Source organism: Miniopterus natalensis, chromosome 18 (assembly GCF_054644295.1).
Source record: "Miniopterus natalensis isolate mMinNat1 chromosome 18, mMinNat1.hap1, whole genome shotgun sequence".
Lineage (NCBI taxonomy): Eukaryota > Metazoa > Chordata > Mammalia > Chiroptera > Miniopteridae > Miniopterus > Miniopterus natalensis.
In genome coordinates this window covers 13152758-13176305 of record NC_142098.1, presented here as the reverse complement: position 1 = coordinate 13176305, position 23548 = coordinate 13152758, and the positions used below count along the sequence as shown (strand labels likewise).

General features: G+C 57.1%; 1 protein-coding gene across 1 annotated transcript; it reads left to right on the top strand.

The window, feature by feature from the left end:
* The first annotated feature begins 1155 nt into the window (after positions 1–1155).
* On the top strand, positions 1156–23489 carry CDH15 (cadherin 15). The gene is made up of 14 exons (XM_016221082.2): positions 1156–1272; positions 8147–8305; positions 8504–8659; positions 9768–9912; positions 16318–16478; positions 17373–17501; positions 17927–18112; positions 18995–19248; positions 19918–20060; positions 20220–20456; positions 20664–20903; positions 21259–21395; positions 21623–21790; positions 22757–23489. The coding sequence occupies exons 1-14, from the start codon at positions 1231–1233 to the stop codon at positions 22955–22957; spliced, it is 2358 nt and encodes a 785-aa protein (XP_016076568.2). The 5' UTR covers positions 1156–1230; the 3' UTR covers positions 22958–23489.
* Positions 23490–23548: the final 59 nt, after the last annotated feature.

Genomic DNA, 23548 nt, shown 5'->3' with positions numbered 1-23548 from the left:
CTGCTCCTGCGGCAGAGAAGACCCAGACAGAGGCTCCCCAGACTAGGGCCAGGGCTGGTCGGCAGCCCCACTTCCCACTGCTCCTGCTCCTCAGAATGCACGTTGATCCACAGGGTCTTTCCTCCCCTCCTTCCCGCTCCCGCTCCCTGCTCCTTTACCACGTGCTGGGCCTGCGAGAGGCTGGCAGGGTCTTGAGGAGAGGGATAGGATCCTCGCCAAGTAACGCCAACAGACGAGCCCAGAGGGGGAAAGAAGGGTTTCTGGCTGGGGGGAGGGGGCTGTGTTTGTGCCTGGCCTTCCTCTGTGCTATCCCTGGGGTCAGCAGGGAATAGCCTGGCCCCAGGAGAGCTCCACAACAGACAATGAACAAATCTGGCAAATGTAATTCAAGATGTGAGATACCTGTGATGGGCGTGACAGTGTCTGAGAGAGTAATGAGGAGGCACCCTTAGACAAAGCCCCCAAGGCAGGGAGCAGCAAGCCTAGGGGAGAGCGGGGAAGAGCATTCCAGGCAGAGGGAACAGTTAATGCAAAGGCCCTGAGGCAAGAGTATGCCTGGTAAGTTTGGGGACCAGAAGAAAAAAAAAAGAGTGAATGAATCCACTCTGGTACCCTAGCCCACCTTCACCGACCGCTGCCTTTTCTGACAGGCTTGGTTCCACCGTCTGATCCTGGGAGTGGAGCACCCAAGGACAGCTGCCTGACTCCCGACCCGCCAGGGCCCACCATCAGCCATGCCACCCCCACCCCGAGGCCTCCCAAGAGCTGTCACTTGCCGGGCCCCCCAATCTAGGCGCGCCTGTCCTGCCGCTCAGCCCGGATCCCACCCCGCCACCCCTGGCAGTGCTGTCACTCCGCGCCAGGCCCCGCCCTCACAGTGCTGTCACTCATTCTTCACCCAGCTCTCTTGCCCAGCACCTTGCTGTCACTCAGCCCAGGCCCCGCCCCCACAAGTGCTGTCACTCAGCCCTGGCCCGCCTCCCCCGCCCCACCCAGCACACACGCTGTCACTCACTCGGCCCCGCCCCGGCCCCGCCCCAACACACGTGCTGTCACTCACTCGGTCCCCCGCCGCACACTCGTGCCGTCGTCCAGCACCGGGCCCCGCCCCGTCCACGTGCAGTCACTCACTCTGCCCCTCCGCCAGCGCACTTGTGCTGTCACTTAGCCGGGCTCTGCCGGAGCAGGAGGCTCAGCTCTGGCCGCAGGTGGACACTCGGCCGTCGCCCCATGGACGCCGCGCTCCTCCTCGCCCTCGGGCTGCTGGCCCAGGTAAGGCGTAGGCGCCCCGCGGGCCCCCGCCCCCAGCTCTGCCCGACGGAGCCTTAGAGGAGGGCGCCCCGGCCTCCCCGGGACTCCTGGCCCCGCTGCCTTTGTGGGCCGGTGAACCGAGGGTCCTGCGTGAGGCTCCGCTGTCCGGGGCGCTGTGTGCCCCCGGAGTGAGGGGGGTCCAGAGGCGAGTGTAACTGCCTCCGCCTGGACTGGACAGGGAGCCAAGCTGGGGGCTGCCAGGAGGCCACCTAGCTGCCCAGTCCCTCCCTCTGACGTGTGCCCCTCAGCCCTGGGGTAGTCAGTCTTGTGGTGCAGGGCAGGGAGAGGATGGAGCAGCAGGAGCACCCCCAGTTGCAGGAGCTGGGAGGCCAGATTTTTGTAAGGACTGCTGAGTTGGTCGGTAGTTCTGGGGGAAGTCTGAGCCCCCTCTCCATGAGCCCTGCCAGCAGGAACAGCTGCACACTCCACCCTGCAGGAACTCACTATCCCCTGGAGTACCCTGTGCCCGGGGAAGCCAGGTCCCAGCACAGCCCTGCTGGTCCTCCAGCCTCCCCATCATGGGAGCAGGATAGGTAGAAAGAATCACAGGCTGCCCCCTTGCTCCCCCCCATGGGCACCCCCTGAGTAGGGCCACATCTCCTCATGCCCCAGGCTGCTGGGCAGGCCCTAGGCTGTGCCTATGAATGGAAGGTGGCCTTTATGGCCTCCTACCTTCAGAGAACTGGGCTGAGCCAGGGTCACAGGCCAAAGGCCAGGGGCCAGGGCCGGGCAGTGATCAGAGCATGGAATTCTCAGTTCCAGTCCCAGGCCCATCAGGTAGTGCCGGAAGATGAGGAGGAGAGGCGGCCTTCCCAGCACTCACCGCAGGGCTTCCTGCGTCCCCTTAATTCCCACAGATCCCCCAGTTCCCACTGGGCAGCTCAGGTTTCAGCCCTGGCAGCTGACCAGGTGCCCACCTCCAGCCAGACCCTCCACAGCAGCTGACCCCTCAGGGCACTTAGCACCCCCGCTCCAGCCACCTCCTCCCCTGCCTTTAGGCCCTCCCACTGCCCCCCCTCAGAGACAGTGTGCCCATGTCTAGGCCTCGCTGCCCTGTCCAGCTGACTCAGACAGGGCAATCACCTAGGCTCAGCAAAGCCTCTGCCCTTCCAGACCTCTTCAGGGCCCAGATGCCTCAACACCTCCCATGCTCTCTGCCCACTTGACCTAGGAAAAACATTTCTGCCCCAGCATCCCACTCTGGGTCTGGGGGTGTCCACCTTTTACTCTGCTTGAGGGGAGTAGAAACCTCTCAGATTCCTTCCCCTCCCCCCAAGGGGTGCTACAGAATGCCCCTCCTCCGACAGCTGGGATTCAGGTGGGGGTGAAGGACGGCCAGTGGGGGCCTGGCTGCTCAAGTTCCTGCACACAGCTGCTTAAATTAGTTCCATTGTAAGGGGAGGAAGGGGGCGACCCACCCCTCCCCCATCCAGCTCAGCTTTCAGACTTCAGTCCTCTCCTGTCCAGCCACATGGGTTCTGTGGCTGCCCTTGGGCACTCTTTCCTCCACCTCTGTGAACCCCCAAGGCAGGCAGGCCCCAGGCCCACAGAGGTGTCTGGGGTGGGTCTCTGGGTGGGGGTGGGGTGTGGCCTGGAGACCAGACTGCGTAGATCCATTTGCCTTGGATGAGGCACACCCCTCCCCTCCCTGTGTCCCCTAAAAATTCACCAGGGGGCTTAGAGTGTGTATTTTCAGAGCTGACCTTTGTCACCCCCTCTCTTTGCCCACAGCGTCCCCAATAGCTGAGCTTACTGTGGGAGTGGCAGAAGGACTGGGGTAGCATGGGTGATTCTGGACAGGCTCATGCCCTGCTGGGAGGGACCCCAGGCCTGTGTCTGGCCAGGAAGCCACATGGTTTTCTAAAGGAAGATGAGACCCAGCCACACTGCTGGGGGCTTTGCAAAGTGTGAAGCCCCCCCTGGGGACAATGTGGGGAAAGTGCCTAGAACAAGATGGCACCCACAACAGATGAGCTTATCTCTTCCAGCACAGGGTGAGGCTGTCAGCCACACGTTAGGGTGACTGTAACCAAGGCCAGAGGGGAAAGAGGCTCCTGGACCACTGGACCTCCAGGTGGGCAGGATGGCTGGATCCTGCAGTGGCGGTTTGTCACAGCAGCGGGAACAGGCAGAGGAAACGGCTGCCCTTCCCACCACCCTTTGCCTGACAATCCTCATTCCTTCCCTGAAGCCTACAGCAGCTGGAGGGGAGCTCAGGGGGTGCTCTGAGCCAGGCCGACAGCTGGGCCCATTCCTGGCATGCCTGATGCTTGCTAGGCCATCCAGGAATGGGGTAGCCTGGATTCCAGCCTGGGGGAAGGGGCTCTGGCTCATGGGGAGTCCAAAATAGGGATTCTTTTTTTTTTTTTTAATTTATCTTTATTGTTGAAAATATTATAGATATCCCCTTTCCCCCCCCACTGATTCCCTCTATCCCACATCCACCCCCCCCCCAAGCCTTCACCACACTATTGTCTGTGTCCATGGGTTATGCAAGAATAGGGATTCTTGCCCTCCATGGCACATGGCCTCTCCCCCAGCCCAGGCTCCACCAGGCTACAGGCTTGCCCAGTTCTTAGAATCTGAGAAACCCAGGGCCTAGGAAGTGTTGGAGGGATCCCTGTACCCAGAACCCCTTCCCCAAGCTGCTGCTGCATCTGTGTTTTTTCAGGTTTCCCAACTATACCAGGAGGGGGTAGAATAGAGAATGCGTGTTCCCCTTTATCCAACTAAGATGTATAGCTGTGGACAGGGCTCCAGGGAGCTGGGCCCAAGTCAGCAAACATCCTACCCAAGTCCAGGTCCTCTGTTTCCCATTCACCAGGGGGCCACTAGAGGCCCCAGTGCCTGGTGGGGAAGGGGCCCTGCCTCTCTGGTACCCTGCCTCTCTGGTCACAAGCATCTCTTCCTAGGGCAGTGAGTGTCCAGCACGTGCCCAGCTTTCTTCCCAGGCTCCTAGGAGAGGGGCCCTGCTTATAATTCCTGCTTTTGAATCCACCTGGGCTGATGGAGTGAAGCAGGGAAGCCCTTCAGGCTGCTCCAGGCCCACAGGCAAGATGGGCACTGGCAAAGGGCAAGAGGCCTCTGACAGGCACTTTCTCTCCATTGTTTCTGAACAGAAATGAGTCGGCAGTGACATACTTACCCAACTCTCACCGCACTGTGCCTGCCTGGCCCTCACCGCAGGCCCTGGTATCACCCACACACAGAGCCCCCGATATGCCTCTAGGGCTGAAGCCACATCAGGGCTCTTTGACCCTGAAGTCCCACCTTTCAGCCCAGTGCCTGCCCAGTTTCTCCAACATCTCCAAGAATCACTTGGGCTTCGTGACTCCCTGGGTGTTCTAATTCAGTAGGTCTGGGGTAAACTCATGGAACCCCTATTTTAACACATACACCGTGATTCTTTGATTAGTCAGCTTTTGGAACCCTGGCCTGTGCTACGTGCCTCTGCCCCACAACGTGGCCTGCGTTGTCTGGCCAGGGAGAAGGCATGATCACTAATCCTGAGGCCAGAGAAGCATTAGGGCAGGAGGTGGCCGGCTGCTCACAGGCCCACCTTGCCTGGGTCTGGGTGGGACACACCATTCCTACCTCTGCAGGAGTGTTTGTGAGACGCTCGCCACTCAGCTGTAGCAAATACATGCTGGGAGCTTCATTGCTTGGCAGCCCTTGGATTGAGGGCCAGTGCTGGGGTGGGTCCCAGTGAGGGGCAATGGCCTTGGTGTTTCTAGGACTTCCAGAGTGTTCTCTCGGGTACTTGTTAAAGGCAGGCCAAGGGTGAATGTGGGGGTAACACTGGGCATCCACTTGAGGAGAGTGTGTCCATGATGCCCATTGGTACTGGCTTAGAATGAGAGACAGCAAGGTGGGTGGCATATGTGAGAGCATGTCACTCAAGGGTGTTGCCTCCATGCTGGGGGTCTGTGTGAGCTGGCTTTGTTGGTGTGGCTTTGTTCCACGATCCGCAGGCGGCTCCCTCTTGCCAGCCACATCTGGGAAGGGGTTGTGGGAGGGCAAGGACAAACAGGAGTGCTCCTGAGCTCCAGAAGTCCAGCCCAGCCACCTCACCCACCGCAGCCTCTGATCTGGGCGAGGAGACTGTGCCAAGGCTCTGTGGCCTCTGCTGACCCCATGAACTTGAGCCATGGACAGACTGGGATTCCCAGGCTCTGCCTCCACCCTACTGGCCCCACACCAAGCTGGTGGGCATCCTGCAGTGTCAGCAGAGGCCACTGGCAGGAAGAGGGCAGACAGAGGCTTTGTGGTGGGTTGGGGGTTGGGGCGCAGGTAGGGGCCAGCCCAGGTGTGGCCACAGCTAGACAGGGCAGAGTGTGTCCCTCTAAGAGCCTGAAGTCAAGGAGCACCTGGGGACTGTGCCCAGCCTCTGTCCAGCCCCCACCCCATGCCGAAGTCAGGGCAGGGCGGGCACTGCTATAAACACTGGGCTCCTTTCAGAGCCTGCTCCTGAGTGTGGAGGTTCCTGTGGCTCCCAGCTCTGCTGTGCTCTGGCTTCGTGGCCTTGAGCAAGTGGCAGCTCAGCCTCTGAGCCTCACTCTGGGGAGCTGGGAAATGAGGTGATCACCACCATTTCTAGCGACTGTGAGGGCTGAGAGGGGATCTGGGGAGGAGGAGGGAGGGAGAGAAAGGAAAGAGGCAGTGCTGCCCCCAGATGCTCAGGAAACAGACGCTGTCCCCACTGGTACCGTGACAAAGGCAGGCGGGTCTCCACTTGGTGGGAACACCACACCAACCTGGAAGTGGTTTGTGCTTGGGTGGTTTTGGCAGGAAGCCCCAGGCAGGCTCAGAGGCAGCACTGCCATCTGTCCGTCTGCAGGGAGCTGGGGGCCTGGCCAGCCGCCTGGTTCTTCCTATAAAGCGGGTTTCTGCTACCTGGACTCCAGGCTCTGTAGGTGACATGCCTGTGGCATTTTACACAAGGCGGTGGGAGGAAGACTCCAAAACTGGGGAGATGGCCTGGCCTGGGGCCATCAGAGAGGTCAGCTTTAGTTTGGATGTTACTGCCATTCTGTCAACAAAGAGTCTGAGGGCCCACTGTGCCCGGATCAGGGCCCCGAGAACAAGCCCTGGGCAGAAGGGGGAGGCGCTGGAGGAGAGTGATGACAGAGGATTACACAGCACAGCAGCCTTCTGCCCCTGCCGCACCCCTAAGCATCCTCCACTCCCCACACACTGCCCGCTACTCCCCTGAGGCCACCAGCCCACCCCATCCCACGCTGCTCCTCCATGCACTGCATGGCTGGGAGTCAGCAGGATTAGGCAGCTGGTAGGGGGGCTTGGAGGGGCCCTGGGAGCCACCTGGTCTACCTAGGCTAGAGGAGAGTCCCCTCAGAAGGTCCCAGGAGCCTAGAGACCCTGGGTGGGGGCAGACAGCTGCCAGGGCCTGTGGTGGGGTTGGGGGTTCAGTTACCTACTGGGGCCCAGCTGGGTTTGGCTGTAGGAAAATGTGAGAAGTGCACCCTCCCACAGCCTGTCCAAGAGCTGCGCCAGTTGGCCTCACCCGTGATTTGGGGAGCATGAGGGGTCCTCAGTACCTTCATGCTGGAGACCACACTCAAGCTGGCCAGCACCTGGTCGAGGAGCCAGTGGAGGGACCTCACATTTCAGCCGGGCCGTTCTGGGGAACAGGGTTTGTGAGGCTGCTGCCAGCTCAGCCCTTGACTCACGGGATGGGCCCTTTCTCTTGGACTTCATTCCCCATTTGAGCGGTCGGGTGGGGCTGTCTGCGGTGCCAGAGAGCTGGCAGTGGGTCTAGGGAGAGTTTTGGCCTCTCTCCTATGCTGTCCCGCCTGGTTTTGATCCCAGAGTTCAGTGGGTGGTGACAGCCTGACTGTAGGGCAGAGTGGGGAACACGTCTGCCACGTGCTCCTCGACCCCCTCTGCTGCCCCACACTGGGCGCTGGGACTTGAGTGGCAGCATCGCACACAGGGCATCCAGTCCCCTGGGCCTGCGGGTTAGGAGGGAGGAGCAGGATACCATACCGAGGGTCCCAGGCACTAGGAACTGAGGTATTGGTGTGAAAATGGCACCTGGTTCCACAGGCCTGGCGGGGGCGCTCTGGCCCCTCAGGTGGCCCCCTCCAGTCTCTGGGCCTCTTCTGACAAAAGCGTTAGTCTGGTTGACCTCAACCAATCCTCAGGAATCCAAGCTGTGAGGAAGCCTGGGAAGGCCACATGTCACCCCCACTGCCCCCAGCCTGCAACCAGGAGCCCCCACACCTCCACCTCCAGCAGATCAGCCCAGGGGAGGGGCAGGAGTGCTCCTGGCCCGGCCTCCCTTGCCCGCCCCCGCGGCATTATCTACATTCTTGACCCTGAGGGTCCTCCCTGGGGAGGGGCCCAGCCCGACCAGCTGCCATTCCCATTACTTGTCACTGGCCTTCTTCCCAGGCCTCCTCTCCCTGCCCTAGTTCTCACCCCCTCCCCCAGTATCCCGCGCCTAAGTCTCCCCTGGGCCATGTGAGGGGGGGCAGGGGATGTCTGGCCCTCAGTAAGATGAGGTGGGAGTACAGCTTGGTCAGTTCCTCCCAGTCATCCAGGGCCTGTGACAACTCCCGGTCCCCAGGCTCCGACGCTACAAGGAGAGGGCTAGAGACAGATGCTGAGCTTTGGGGGCCCCAGGCTTGGGGATGTGGCTGCTTGGGCCTCCCAGGGCCCTGACCTCGGGTTCTGAAGTGGGGCTAGGTGCTCCTTGCCCTCCAGGGAGGGGAGTTCACTCACCCACCACCAGTGGGAGAGAGGCTCTCAGCACTGCCTGCTCCCCAGGCTCCCTGGGGTGCGAGCCCTGTGACTGCAGTTTGTGTCTTTATTGCAGAGCCTGGGCCTCTCACTGGGGGCTCCCGGGCTGAGGAGGCCCAGCACCCTGTTCCCCTGGCACCGGGCGCCGGCACAGGGCCGCGTTCGGAGAGCCTGGGTCATCCCCCCCATCAGCGTGTCCGAGAACCACAAGCGCCTCCCCTACCCGCTGGTGCAGGTGAGCGCGAGGGGCTGGAGCGGGCAGAGCGGGGGCTGGCTGTCCCCGCGGGTCCCCGAAGGTGTGCGCTTTAGCACAGGGATGCCACTGGGGCCGGGGGCTGGGCTGCCCACCCCAGCTGGGCGAGGGGCAGGGCTGCGGAGAGGGGGGACCCCAGCCCTGGGGGCCCCTCCCCCAGCCCATTTCCTGCGCTGGCAGATCAAGTCCGACAAGCAGCAGCTGGGCAGCGTCATCTACAGCATCCAGGGGCCCGGCGTGGACGAGGAGCCGCGGGGCGTGTTCTCCATCGACAAGTTCACGGGGAAGGTGTTCCTGAATGCCACGCTGGACCGGGAGAAGACGGACCGCTTCAGGGTGGGGCCCCTGCCCCACCTGGCTCTGTTCCCCGGTGGGCGCGTTAGGCCAAGTCGCTTCTCCAGCAAGGCCTGGCGTCCTTAACTGGGGGGCAGGGGTGGGAATTTGGGACTCGAACCTGCAACCCAAGGAAGCAGGTGTTATATTCCCATTTAACAAAGGGGCAAACCGAGGCCCGTGGAGGAGCGGGGTGGCCCTGGGCAGAGCGCCGGGCAGCCTGCAGCGAGGGCAGGCGTCCCCTCCCCAGGAAACCAGCGCCCATACTGGTGACACCCTCTTCACCCACAGCCTGTTCTCCCCCGACCTGGCTATATTTGGAGGGGACAGAATGTTAGAAGAACCCCACAGTATTCCCGAATCCCGCTGGCAGGTGCCCCTTGATTCATGGGGGTGGGACCCAGGGGAAGACACCACAGACCCGCCCCTTGGAGGGTTTGAGACTGAGATCTAAGAGAAAAGGCAGTGGGGAGGGAGGTAAGGAGCCAGGTAAGCAAGAGGCCCAAGAGCGGGGCCAGGAACCTCATCTGACTCCCCTACAGAGTGACCTGCCCTCGATCCCATCCTGGCCTGTCCAAAATGCCATGTTGAACTTGCCTTGGGGAAGGGGCCTCTGCCTTTGCTTTCATGTGCCTTGAGCCTTCCTTCAGACTGTGTTTCCTTACACAGAAAGTTAGATTCCTTTACCTGGAAATTATATCATGGCCATGCTCCAAAATGATAAGAGGTGGTTTGATTAAAAATTTCATGTGCACAGAGGAATTAAAGTTTAAGAGGAGCCAAAACTGTATATAAAAAGGGAGAGAGACCAGGAATGCTAGTGAGAGCGTTACTTCGGTCATGCTTGAAACATAGCTGTGAGCTTCCTGGTGGCCAAGGCGAGAGGGGAAGCATGGTGGTCGCCCTGCCTGCTATGAGAAAGCAGTATCCTCTTCAGGGAAGTTCCATTTGCTGCAGCACATGCCCCACCCGTGTGCTGTTTCTCATCCGTTTAAGTTGGTGTTTCCAGCGGAATACAAAGTCGGCACTTGCTGTCCCTTTTGCATGGCTTTTGTGGGAGCCACGGAAATTTGGGGATCACAGTGCCAGTCCTTGCTCTCTGCTTGACTAGCTAAGGGCCTTTGCTCTGGACCTGGGAGGATCCACCCTGGAGGAGCCCACGGACCTGGAGATTGTGGTTGTGGATCAGAACGACAACCGGCCTGTCTTCCTGCAGGAGGTGTTCACTGGCCAAGTGCTGGAGGGTGCTGTGCCAGGTGAGGTGGGAGCCTGGCCACCCTGCCCACTGGTTCCCACAGGGGAGGGGAACTGCAGCGGGGGGGGGGGGGCTCTGGGTAGGTCAGAAGTCCAGGATTTCCCTTTAGCAAGAATTTCAGAGGTCCTTCAAAGAGTCTAAAAATAAGTGAACAGTTTTCAGTACTGATAGAATTTCCACAAGTCAACTCAAGTTACTTCCTATTTCCCAAAGGGCAAGCAAATATGCTCAGACCTCCCCCCTCCTGCTCCCCCCCCCCCCCCCAGTTCTGTCTCTTACCCAGCACCTGGGGAGATCAGTGCTACTTAGGAAAAATGCACAGGGATAAAATGCATATGAGGGAGGTGGGGACTTCCTACACTCCTTGTTTCCCCGCTGCTAAAATTGCACTATTTATTGCAATGTAAAAAGTATCTTGCGGGTGGGGAGGAGTGTTTAATTCACAATGCCAGCACACAAAAAAAGTCACTTCCTATTTCAATATTAATTTCAAACCCCCAAATCTTCCAAAATGGAAGGAGAGGATTCGTGGATGGCAAAGCTCTGGCTGCTGCTGCTTCTTTTAAATTGAGGTGAAATTCACATAACATAAAATTAACCACTTTAAAATGAACACTTCATTTAGTACACTCACAATGTTGCACAACCAACTCCTTATCTAGTTCCAGAACACTTTCATCCCCCACAACGGAAACCCCAGGCCCATTACACAGTCATGCCCTCTCATTGCTTCTTAAGTCAACATTTTGATTGCAAACAAAACACAGCCCTCTGTCCTTTAAGAGTCTTTACAAGATGGACTTACTTGTCCTAGTCTGTTCCAGGGCAGACAGATTTCATTCCAGACAGTGATTCCCTCCTTCTTCCCCACCCCTGCTCCCAGGGGCTTGGTCAAACCCCAAGCAAGTCGTGCTTTAGACGGGCGGCGAGCACCCGTTCATGGCAGAGGTGTGCCCTCCTTTGTCACTCATGTTTATTTTACTTCATCCCTCTTTTGGTTTTTCATGACTTAAAACGACAATCCCTTTTTTACTTTTTACTTTTTATTTTGACCTAATTTCATACTTAGAGAAAAGCTGCAAAGTATTTCTGTATACCCTTCACAGAGATGTGATATATATCACATTTGCTTTAACCTTTCCCTCCCTCCCTCCCCCTCCCCCTCCCTCCCCCACCCCCTCCCTCCCCCTCCCCCCTCCCTCCCTCCCTCCCTCCCTCCCTCCCTTCCTTCCTTCCTTCCTTCCTTCCTTCCTTCCTTCCTTCCTTCCTTCCTCCCTCCCTCCCTCCCTCCCTCCCTCCCTCCCTTCCTTCCTTCCTTCCGTGCTGGTTGCAGACCTGGTGCCTTCAGTGCATACATTCTAATTCCTTAGCCACAGCATGATGATGACAGTCAGGAAGTTAATACTGACACCTACCAATCTCTCATCTACAAGCCTTATTCCACTTCAGTTGGTCCAATGATGCCTTTTATAGCAAAAGAAACCCTGCCTGTTCTTACAGTCCCCGTCTCTTCTCTGAATTCCCCATCTGTTCATGCATGTTGCCGGCCTTTTCCACTGGAGCCTCCTGCACACGGATCATAGCTCTTTCAGGGTTCTGTTGGATAAAGGCCCCAGGGTCTGGTCAGCTGTAGATCTGTTTCTGTTGGCTGCTTGGTCTTTGAGGAAGGCTTTTTTTTCCTTCTTGTTCTTCTGTGTGTAAAAGAACAGCAGAGATGGAGATCAGCAGTGAATGCCTGGGAATGGGGCTCTGGCCTCGCTGTGGGGAGGCAGGGAGCAGGGAGCGGGCGGGTGTCGTCTGCAGCTGGGCCAGCCTTGCCTCTGTTGCTGCTTTAGTTCAGCCTCTTGGGGCTTCTCTCTGTATTTCTGCTGCACCCCAGACTCCAGCAGGCCCTGCATGCCCAAGCACACAGGGATCTCTCCACGCTCCTACCCCATCCCGGGGTGACTGCTGTTGCAAGGCTCCTAGTGGGGGCAGGGGTCTCAGCTATAGGTTGCAGGTTCAATCCCAGCTCTATGTGGTCCCTGTGTACCTGAGCCTCTAGGATAGAGCTTGTTTAGGGTTCCTGCCCTTCCCCCAGGGGCAAACCTCCTCCTCTCCTGCTCAGGGCAGGGTCCTTTTCTCCCCCAGCAACCCCATCACCACCCAGTATTGAGCACCAACTGGCTTCCCAGTCCTCTCACTCACCCCAACTTGGGCAGACTCTGCAGGCCTGAGCCACAGGTGCCCTCCCAGGCCTCCTCCTGCCCTGTCTTTCTCATGAGCACTCAGTAAGGGCCTCTGCAAAAGGACTGACAAGAGGGCACAGATCCCCTTGTGCGGGGGCTCCCAGGGCTGTGAGCTGTCATGTCAGTCCACCCTCCGCCTTTGAGAGTCTTCTCCAGTTTCACCGCCTGTCTTCCTGCCTGCTTCTGGGGTGGCTGCGTCATCCTACTTTGCTCCACCAAAGGTGAAATCCTCCACATGTCCCACTCTCCTCAGAGAGGCTGGTCACATCCTGGGCTCCTGGTTAGCAGGTTGCCTTGTGCCCTCACCCATCTGATGCATCCAAAATAAGTACTATTTTGTGGATGACCCACTTGTTCTCATCACGGTGGGGCTGACAATCTCTTTCCACCCCTAAGCACCAGGGCCTCCTCAATTCTCTCTTTGTCTGGAACGTCCCTTAGCCATTAGGTTTCCACAACGCTCGCTTTTTAAAAAATTTGTTCTGGCCCGGCTGGCGTGGCTCAGTGGTTAAGAGTCGACCCATAAACCAGGAGGTCACAGTTTGATTCCCGGTCAAGGGCATGTACCTGGGTCGCAGGAGGCAACTAATCGATGTGTCTCTCTCACACCGATGTTTCTCTAGCTCTCTCACTCTCTCTTCCCCTTCTTCCCTTCCACTCTCTTTAAAAATCAATGGGGAAAAAATATATCTGGGTGAAGATTAACAACAACAACAAATTTACTATCCTGCCCTAGCCAGTTTATCAGTGGTTAGAACATCAGCCCAAGGACTGAGGGGTCCCTGGTTCAATTCCGGCCAAGTGCACGTACTTTGGTTGCAGGCTCCATCCCCAGGCCCAGTCGGGGAGCTTGCAGGAGGCAACCAATTGATATGTCTCTCTCACATCGATGCTCCTCTCTCTCTCTCTCTCCCCCCCCCCCACTCTCTGAAAAGCAATGGAAAAAATATCTTCAAGTGAGGATTAAAAAAAAAAATTTACTATCCTAATCATTTTTAAGTGTATGGTTCAGTGGTATTAAACACATTCATAATGTTGGGCAACCATCACCACCACCCATCCCCACAGCTCTTCTCACCTTCTCAAACTGAAGCTGTCCCCAGTAAACACTGACTCCCCTTCCCCTTTCCCCAGCCCCTGGCCACCGCTATTCTTTCTGTCTCTATGAATTGACTACGTGCTTAATATGAATGGAATCATACAGTATTTGTCTTTTTGTGACTGGTTTTTTTTTACTTTCCATAATGTTCGTCCATGCTGTAGCATGTGTCAGAATTTCCTTCCTTTTTAAAGGCTGCATAATATTCCATGTGTGTGTAGAGACCACGTTTTGCTTATCCATTCATTTGTTGATGGAGACTTGGGTTCCTTCCATGTGTTAGTTGTTGTGAGTCATGCTGCTGCAAACATGGGCAGACGGACAGATATGTCTTAGAGACCCTGCTTTCAGTTCTTGGGTATATCCCCAGAAGTGGAATTGCTGGGTCATATGGGAGTTCTATTTTTAATTTTTTGAGTAATCACAATAATGTCCTCCACAGTGGCTGCACCATTTTACATTCCCACCAACAGTGCACAGGGCTTCCAGTTTCTCCACATTCCTGCTGACACTTATTTTCTGCTTTTTTTTTTTTAATGCTCACCCGAGAATATTTATTTCCATTGCTTTTCAGAGAGAGGGGAAAAGGGAGAGATAGAAACATCTATGTGAGAGAGACACATTGATTGGCTGCCTCCAGCTCATCCACTGACCAGGGTGGGGGATTGAGCCTACAACTGAAGTATGTGCCCTTGGCCAGAATCGAACCCAGGACCCTTCAGTCCGTGGGCCGGCACTCTAACCACTGAGTCAAACTGGCTAGAGCTATTTTCTGCTTTTAGATAGTAGGCATCCTAGTGGATATGAGGTGGTGTCTCATTGGAGTTTTGGTTTGCACTTCCCTAACAATTAGTGATGTTGAGCATTTTTTTCATATGCTTAATGGCTGTTCATGTATCTTCTTTGGACAAATGACTATTCAATTCCTTTGCCCATTTTTTAATCGGGCTGTTTGTTTTGTTGTTGTTTAATTTTAGGGATTCTCTATGTATTCTGGATATTAACCCCTTATTTGATATATGATTGCAAATAATTCCTCCCATTCTGTGGTTGTATTTTCACTCAATATTGTCTTTTGGTGAACAAAACTTTTTCATTTTCATGAAACCCAATTTGTTCCTTTTTTCTTCTGTTTCTGTGCCTTTGGTATCATATCCAAGAAATTATTGCCAAATCTAGTGTCATGAATATTTTCCCCTGTGTTATCTTCTGTTTTCTGTTGTTGTTGTTTTATTTGTTTGTTTGTTTTTAAATATATCTTTATTGATTTCAGAGAGAGGAAAGGAGAGGGGGAGAGAGAGAGAGAGAAACATCAATGATGAGAGAGTCATTGATTGGCCACCTCCTGCACGCCCCCCCACTGGGGATCGAGCCCTCAACCTGGGCATGTGCCCTGACCAGGAATCGAACCCGTATCGCCTGGATCCTAGGTCGATGCTCAACCACTGAGCCACACCAGCTGGTATTACCTTCGATTTTATAGTTTTAGGTCTTTGAGCCATTTTGAGTTAACTTTTATATATGGTATTAGATAATTATGGGTCCCATTCATTCTTTTACATGTGGGTATCCAGTTTTCCCAGCACCATTTGTTGAAAAGGCTGTCCTTTCCCTATTGAACGATCACTGCCCCCTTGTCAAAAATCATTTGACCATGTATGTGAGAGTTTCTTCCTGGGCTCTCTTTCCTTTTATCATCTGTAAGTCTGCCTTTATGACAGTACCATATTGTTTTGATCACTATACCTTTTAAAATCAGAAAGTGTGAGCCCTCCAGTTTTGTTCTTTTGCAAGATTGTTTCGGCTATTTAGATTTCCTTGATATTCCATATAAATTTTAGAATGGCTTTTCTGTGTATGCAAAAAAATGTCCTTGGGATTTTGATAGGGATTGCATTGAATCCGTAGGTTGCTTTGGGTAGTACTGACATTTTAACGATATTAATTCTTCCAGTCCATGAACATGGGATGTGTTTCCATTTAATTGTCTGCTTTAGTTTCTTTCAGCAATGTTTTGTACTTTTCATTGTAGAAGTCTTTTACCTCTTTAATGATGACGTTGACATTCTGAAGCACCAGAGCAGTTATGTTGAAGAATGCAGGTCTGTGTGGTTGGATTTGGGCTTTGCTTTTTGTAGGGAACCCCACAGAAGTGGTGCTGTGTCCTCCTCATTGCATCGTACAAGGAAGCACACACGTCCTGCGCCTGGAGACGTTGACTTTGACCCACCCAGTGAAAGGAGTGTCTGCCAGGCTTCTCCACTGTGATTTTTCTGTTTCTCCCTTTGTAATTAATAGGTAGCTTGTGGAAGATACTTTGAGACTGTGCAAATATCCTGTTACTCCTCAAAGTTTCACCCACCAGTTTTAGCATCCACTAATGGTTCTTGCCCGAATCCATGCTATTCTAATGGCTGGGAAACAGTGGTTTTCTAATCCTATCATTCTTTCTCCATTTATCGGTTGGCTTCCTACTATATGGTAGAAGTACATATGTGTGTGTGTGTGTGTGTGTGTGTGTGTGTGTGTGTGTGTGTTGTTCCTTGATATTAGCCTGGACTATGGAGTACACCTGAGCTTCGGGAAGCATGGAGGTCAAACCTAAACCTCACCAGAGGGAAAGTGGGTGTGAGGACAGGCATTGAAGAACCTCCTGGCCCCTGCATTGCCCCCACCCCTCCCTGAGATTTGGTGGCTTGTTTACTTCCGAGCCCAGGTCCTGCCCTGGTCACTGCTTCTCTCTGTGGCAGGGCTGAGGTCAGCGCCTGCTGGGCGAGCCAGCACACCCTCGGTCTCCCCGGCAGCCGGGGCTCAGGGCCAGCCCTGGGTTCTCCTGCTCACCTGGTCTGACCCAGTGTTCTCAGCCCCTGCCGGGTCGTCTCCGTGTCTTGCGGGAGACACAGATATCAGCCCTTGAGCCAACATGTATCACACTCCTGCTTCCTCCCCCACAAACACAGGCAAAAGGCTTGGATATTCACGTCTGCACAGGCCTAACTCGTTTGGTGGGCCGCAGGGGAGTGGAAGTCAGGGGCTGGCATCCATGGGTGTTGTACTCATATGTCTTCATCCTTCCCAGGCACCTACGTGACCAGAGCCGAGGCCACGGATGCTGACGACCCAGAAACAGACAACGCGGCCCTGCGGTACTCCATCCTAGAGCAGGGCAGCGCCCAGCTCTTCAGTATCGATGAGCACACGGGGGAGATACGCACGGTTCAAGTGGGCCTGGACCGCGAGGTGAGACGGCCGCCGCTCTGCTTTGAAAGCTGGCAACAGGGAAGCCAGTGTTGCACCTGACCAATCTTTGCCTATCTCGTTGGCGCTTTTGGGTGGACAGGGGCAGCTCATTTAGAGTTGGGCCCTCTAACCCAGCCTTGCTCAGCCAGACTGTCCCTCCTCTACAGTTGAAGGGACCCCCCCAGTTGCTGGGAACACTCATGGTGCCTTCAGACTCTGGGCACAGACTCAACTTGGGCTGCACCTGCCTCCTGGGTAGTTGTGAAGTTAGGTCAAGACAGGGTGTGAGAGGCCGTCAGTGCAGTGCCTGCCCCTGACATATCCTCAGCGTTTTTGCTGCCAAAATACATGTTGCCTACTAAACAGTCGGTCTGGTCCTCTTGGGCCTCACAGTAACCATTCATGCTCTGGAGTGACGGCCACCCTCTGTCAAGACCACTGCTGCCTCTCACTTCTGGGCTTCTGTGCAGCGTCAGCACCTCCAGGAAACCCTTCTTGGTTTCTCCAGGCCACTTGTGTGGCTGTGTTTTGTCACTGTGTCAGGTGATCTTCACCCATCTCTCTCTCTCTGCTATGGCAGGGACCCAGCTCGTCGGTGCCCCTCATGGTCCAGCATGCAGTAGGTGCTCTGTAAATGCTTATCTGACTTGGTAACTGACCTCTTGCCCACTCCTAGGCTGGGGCAGAGTCTAGAGTTGACAGAAGTGCCATTGGACCCTGAGAGGCCAGGCAGCACATTTTGCCCCAGAGCTTGGGAGCAGGCAGAGTACTTGGAGCCACTTGGGGCCTCTGCCACCCACAGGGCTCTCCTTTATCGGCTGAGCCCACAAATGGCCTGCCCCTTGCCTTGCCCTGTGCCCACCCAGTCTCCAATTCCCTGTTGCCATCCCCCAGGTGGTCGCCGTGTACAATCTGACCCTGCAGGTGGCGGACATGTCTGGAGATGGCCTGACCGCCACCGCGTCAGCCATCATCACCCTTGAGGATGTCAATGACAACGCCCCTGGGTTCACCAGGGAAGAGGTGCCATCACTGTCCCCACCCCACCAGCCCCTGCTCCAGTTGCCTTTCCCTCCCCGGGCCCAGTGGGGACCAGGGCTTCATGGAGGGTGTTGGGCTGGGTGCTTCAGAGCAGGAGTCCTGCACAGGTAGCACAGAGACCTGAGTCGGGGCCAACAGAGACGGTGCTGTGAGCAGTGAACAGTCAGGAGGAGCCAGGAGAGGGGCCCTAGGAGAAGCAGCCCAGACATCCCTCTGTGTCTCCCCCAAGCCCGTGTGCAGCTGAGCCCACAGAGAGGGGCTCATGGGGCCCCGGGGTGGGGGAGGGTAGTGACTGGAGGCAAACCAACCTGGGAGGGCTCCAGTGGGTGGGCAGCACTTAGCTGGGAGGGCAAGAGGTGTCCCCACCCCTGACAACCCCGGTGGGGATCTGGGGTGGGTTCCCACAGTTCTTCATGGAGGCTACAGAGGCCATGAGTGGAGTCGATGTGGGGCGGCTGGAGGTGGAGGACAAGGACCTGCCAGGTTCCCCCAACTGGGCAGCCAGGTTCACCATCCTGGAGGGTGACCCCGATGGGCATTTCACTATCCGCACAGACCCCAAGACCAACGAAGGTGTGCTGTCTGTGGTGAAGGTGAGCGGTGCACAGCTCCTGCAGCAGGGGCATCACTCTCCTCAAGCCCTGGGAACCTTTGGGCCCTCTGCCCATCCTCAGAAGGGAGCAGAGGGAGGGGATGGAGCCAAGAGGATGGGAAATGCTGGGACGGCAGGCTCAGACCACACTGACCACAGGGCGCAGGGCCACCCCCACAAGCCTGTGTGTTATTTACAGTGTGTGCCACTCTGTGTACGCATCATGTGTGAGTATAGACTGTACGCGCATCAGCCGGATAGGAAACCCGAGAAACGGTAGGAAACACGTGCGTGCACACGTGCATAGATTCACACATGTAAAGATATAGATATATTTAGATATTGATATATGGAGAAATTTATTGCAAGAAATTGGCTCTCGCCGTTGTGGGGCTGGCTGGGCGAGTCTGAGATTCATAGGGGAAGCTGGCAGCTCAGAGCCGGTCCTGAGGCCGATTCCTTCTTCCTCAGAAATCGTTTCGCTTTTAAGGACTTGCAACAGCAGGTGAGGCCCGCCATGGTTCAGGATCACCTTCACTTAGGCCAATTGACTGTAGAAGTTAATTTAACTGCATCTACCAAACACCTTCCATCAATACCCAGATGAGCGTTTGCTTGAGTCACTGACCACACAACACCCAAAGGATTCATTTCGAGCGATGAATCTATTTGATCCTTTTTACATCATGCTTTGTGCCTTTTTTGTCCTGCATAAGTTTTATTTTTCCGAGGCTGAAAAGGAGGGAAGCAGGGCTCTGAGGACAGACCTGGGGCAGCAGCATGGTGTGGAGGCCTTCTCCCAGCCTGCACCTGCTTTGGGATGTCCAAAAACGAGGGGGCCCAGAGCCCTGAGCGGGCTGTCGGCTCTGCTTCCTCCCCACAGCCCCTGGACTATGAGCACTGTGACCAGTACAGCCTCAAAGTGGTTGTGCAGAACGAGGTGCCCCTGCAGGCGGCTGCCCCCAGGGCGGAGCGGGGCCAGGCCCAAGTCACTGTGCAGGTGCGGGACGTGAATGAGGCGCCCGTGTTCCAGGAGAATCCCCTGAGGACCAGCCTGGCTGAGGGGGCAGCCCCAGGAACCCCTGTGGCCACCTTCTCTGCCCAAGACCCTGACACACAGCAGCTGCAGAGGCTCAGGTACCTCCCCAGGGACCCTGGGGGTGAGGCAGAGGGAGCTAATAGCCCCATTCCTCAATTTCCCTGCCAGAGCCCAGCTGAGAGTACCCCAGCACCTGTGCCCTGAAGGTTCCCATCAGGCCATTGGTCAGAGGGTGGAGGGCTCGTCTGTCTGTGTGTCCCTGGCAGTCCAGGGGGTCTCAAGTCCTATGTGTGTGCATACTGGTATGACCTTGTTCTGTAGGGCAGGACTGGCTACATTCGGCACATACTGACAAGGTCACAGTCTATTCTGACCAGCCTCTGGGTGGTTAGCCCTGTCCATTCTGAAGAGCAGTCCTCTGGTGGGACTGGCCCTTGGATTCCACCCCCAGCCCTGGCCCTGTGTATCTGTGTCTATCTCCACGTTGTCCACAGGTTGAATCCTATCAATGTGATGCTGTGTCACTCAGTGGCCACAGGGCCCTGGTCAGCTCACCTGCCTTCCTGAGCCTGTTTTCTCACCTGTGGATTGAGATAGAAAACACCAGCTTAGGGCCTCAAAAGCTAGTGTGTGAGTGTGTGTATATGTGTATGTGTGAGGTGTGTATGCATTTGGGGATGTATGTGAGTCTGTATGTGACCATACCTCTAGGGGGTCCCATGTAGCTCAGGGCCACCCTGTTCCCTTCTTCCCCCCTTGGCTGACAGCTACTCCAAGGATTATGACCCTGAGGATTGGCTGCAAGTGGATGGAGCCACAGGCTGGGTACAGACCCAGCGTGTGCTCAGCCCGGCGTCCCCCTTCCTCAAGGATGGCTGGTACAGGGCCATCATCCTGGCCTATGATGATGGTGAGTCCATGCCTGGGCTCCATGGCTCTCTAACCCAGGCCGGGAGTCCCTGCCGCTGGCCCCAAGGCTGAGAGACAGGCCTTCCACTGAGCAGACTTATAGAGGGGGCAGTGGGCTCCAGCAGGGACAAGAAGCCCACCAGGCCTATTCTGTCTGCAGCCTCCCCGCCCTGCACGGCCACCGGGACCCTGTCCATTGAGATCCTGGAGGTCAACGACCATGCGCCTGAGCTCTCCCCACCATCTGGAAGCCTGTGCAGCGAGCCAGACCAGGGCTCTGGCCTTCTCCTGGGTGCCACCGATGAGGACCTGCCCCCCCACGGGGCCCCCTTCCACTTCCAGCTGAGCCCCAGGGTTCCAGAGCTGGCCCGGAACTGGAGCCTCAGCCAGATTAACAGTGAGTTCCATGCCCCTCACCCACCCTGGGGGTTCAGACCTGGAACCTGGGGTACACCCAAGACGTGGTCCTGCTGGTTCCCACCTAAGCGCACACTCAGTGCATGCGCAGATGGGAAACAGGCCCAGCATCTCACGATCCCCATGGGGTACGGAGGGGGCGTGGCCAGCCCTGGAGGGCCCTGCTGACCATGGGCACCCTCCACAGTGAGCCACGCGCGCCTGAGGTTGCGGCACCAGGTCCAGGAGGGGCTGCACCGCCTCAGCCTGCTGCTCCGGGACTCGGGGCAGCCGCCCCAGCAGCGCGAGCAGCCCCTTAACGTGACCGTGTGCCTCTGCGGCCAGGACGGCGCCTGCCTGCAGGGGGCCGCCGCGCTGAGGGCAAAGGGCACGGGCATCAGCCTCGGCGCCCTGGTCATCGTGCTGGCCAGCGTCATCCTGCTTCTCTGTGAGTGCCCACGCCCTGGGACCGCCGCCCTCAGGCCCTGGAGCCCTCCAACACGCCCCGCTTCTCTCCCCGCCGCCCCGTGCGCAGCCCCGCCACGCCCCACACCTCACGCAGCCACGTCCACAACCCCACATCCCACGCAGCCATGCCCCACGCCCCCACGCCCCACGTCCCACACCCACACAGCCACGCCCCACGCAGCCACGCCCCCACGCAGCCACGCCCCACGCAGCCACGCCCCACGACCCCACGCAGCCACGCCCCACGCAGCCACGCCCCACGCAGCCACGCCCCCACGCAGCCACGCCCCACGCAGCCACACCTGGCACCAACTTCGCCCTATCTGCCCGCCCAGCGCTCGCCCTGCCGGTGGCCCTCCTCGCGCGGCTCAGGCAGCAGTCCTGGGACAAAGGGCTTCTACAGGGACTGCAGGACGACCTCCGGGACAACATCCTCAACTATGATGAGCAGGGGGGCGGGGAGGAGGACCAGGTAAGGGCAGGGGTGGGGGGGGAGGTGGCGGCTCAGAATGTTAAGCTGTGGGAAGGGTCCTAGGGAGCCCAGGCCGTGGGCCAGCTCCCAGGCTCCAAGGGTAGGGGCCTCCCCACATCCTCTCCTCAAACCCCCAAACCTATTGTGCAGTCTCAGGAAGGTACCTGGGATGGAACCCCCACCGTGTCATGCATCCAGGCTCTCAAGTCCATGCACTTTGTCTGCAGGATGCCTACGACATCAGCCAACTGCGCCACCCCTCAGAGCTGGCAGCCCTGGGCGCCCCTCTGGGACGACCACCGCTGCGCCGAGACACCCCATTCAGCCGGGTGCGCCCCCCACCATCCCGCACGCTGCCCACCAGCCCAGCGGACATGGCCGACTTCATCAACGAGGTATATCCCGCAGGGGTTGAGAGGGCAGGGGGCACACATGTGCATGCATGCATACACACACCACATACAAGTGCGTTCCTGTACCCCTGTACATGCACAGCCCCAGGGAGTGGGCGCACTACTGGGGACCCTGGCTAAGCTTCTAGGAAGCTCCTGAGGAACTGAGAGCTGAGTGAGGCTTGGGGAACAGAGGGCCACAGCGCTCAAGCCCTGAGGGAAGAGGAGGTTGGTGACCCCTGCACAGGATCACAGCAGACCTAGTTGAGCCTGGGTTGGTCAGAGACTGCCTTGCAGCACTGCCCACCCACCAATGGCAGAGGAAACTTAATGACCCCTGCAGGTAGAAGTGCAGCTGTCAGCTGAACCCAGGCATCCAACAGTAGCTCCCCTGGACACAGCATCAGTGACTTCCTGAGATCAACACAGGAGATGCCCAGAACATGGAAAATCCAATTGAGTGGGCAACGGGGGGAGCATGCAGCTACTCAGTAGTGTGCCAGGTGCCACACCTGCCTGTACACTTAGTGCCCTGGCTTGTAGTTTCGCCTCTGACAGAGGCCTAGTGAGGGCAGGCCCAAGTGCAGGTTCTAGTTAGGAGGTATGCAACCCTGCAGGAGCCCATGTGTACAATGACAATGACATGCACAGGTGGAGGCAACAGACCAATGGCCAAACGTTTAAGAGACAGAACCAGCTGTTCTTCCAGATGGGGTGTCAGGAAGCCTTAGGCAGGACACAGTCTTCAGGGAGGGGTGGGCCCAAGGAAGGAGAGCAGCCCAGAGGGAACCTTCTCTTTTCAAATCTGAATCCTGGGACTGGGGCTCCCAGTGGTGCCCCCACACTCAGGGCTGCTCCTCAAACCCCCAGTAACCCTCACACCCCCTCTGTCCCTTCCTGGTGCCATACCTTGGGTTGACCTCGCCCTGTGCTGCAGCTGGGTTCTGAACTCCTGGGGCCTCTCTGTAGGGCTTGGAGGCTGCGGATAGTGACCTCAGCGTCCCACCTTATGACACTGCTCTCATCTATGACTACGAAGGAGACGGGTCCATGGCAGGGACACTGAGCTCCATCCTGTCCAGCCTGGGCGATGAGGACCAAGACTACAGTTGCCTCCAGGACTGGGGCCCTCGCTTCGCCCGGCTAGCAGACTTGTACGGCGCCCCCTGAGGGCCGAAGTGAGGGCCAGATGCAATGGCCACTCAGGACAGGGAAGAGTGCTTTCTGATGGGGACCGGCACCCACCCTGCTGAGGGCACAGCTCCTGGACACAGAGAGTGGACATTCTTACCAGGATGGACAGCCTGACCACAGAGGTCCGACTGGACATGCCAACAACTGGCCATGTAGCGTGGAGGACCAGATGACCTGTGCAGAGGTGGCCTCAGGGCACCTCACCACACACCCAGGGGCTTTGGGCAGCCTGCTTCTCCCAGGGGAAGACAGAGTCCCAGGGGCAGAACCCAGAGCCTGGAGTAGAGCTGTGCGAAGGCGGTGCCCCTCCCATCCCCAAGGGCCCAACAAGTACTGTGCTGAATCACCTGTGAAGGGGTCAGCCACCCTCATTCCTAGCTCCGCCTTCCCCCATGCAGAGTTCATCTTTGTATGAAAGGAAGCAGCTCTCCGGCAAGTGTGAATTAAACATGTGCTGTCTTTCTAGTGTGGGGTCTGCACAGTGACCTGCAGGTCACTCCACCCCAGTCCAGCCAGGGCTGCAGCAGGGAACTGGCCTCCCGGGGAGTGGGGTGGGAGGGGCTGCAG

What these genes read in the sequence shown, in the direction of transcription:
- CDH15 (XM_016221082.2), top strand. Translation starts at nt 1,231, where the DNA reads ATGGACGCCGCGCTCCTCCTCGCCCTCGGGCTGCTGGCCCAG. An exon ending in AGAAGACGGACCGCTTCAGG is followed by an intron (nt 8,660 to 9,767) that starts GTGGGGCCCCTG and finishes CTGCTTGACTAG; the next exon opens with CTAAGGGCCTTTGCTCTGGA. An exon ending in GCTGGAGGGTGCTGTGCCAG is followed by an intron (nt 9,913 to 16,317) that starts GTGAGGTGGGAG and finishes CATCCTTCCCAG; the next exon opens with GCACCTACGTGACCAGAGCC.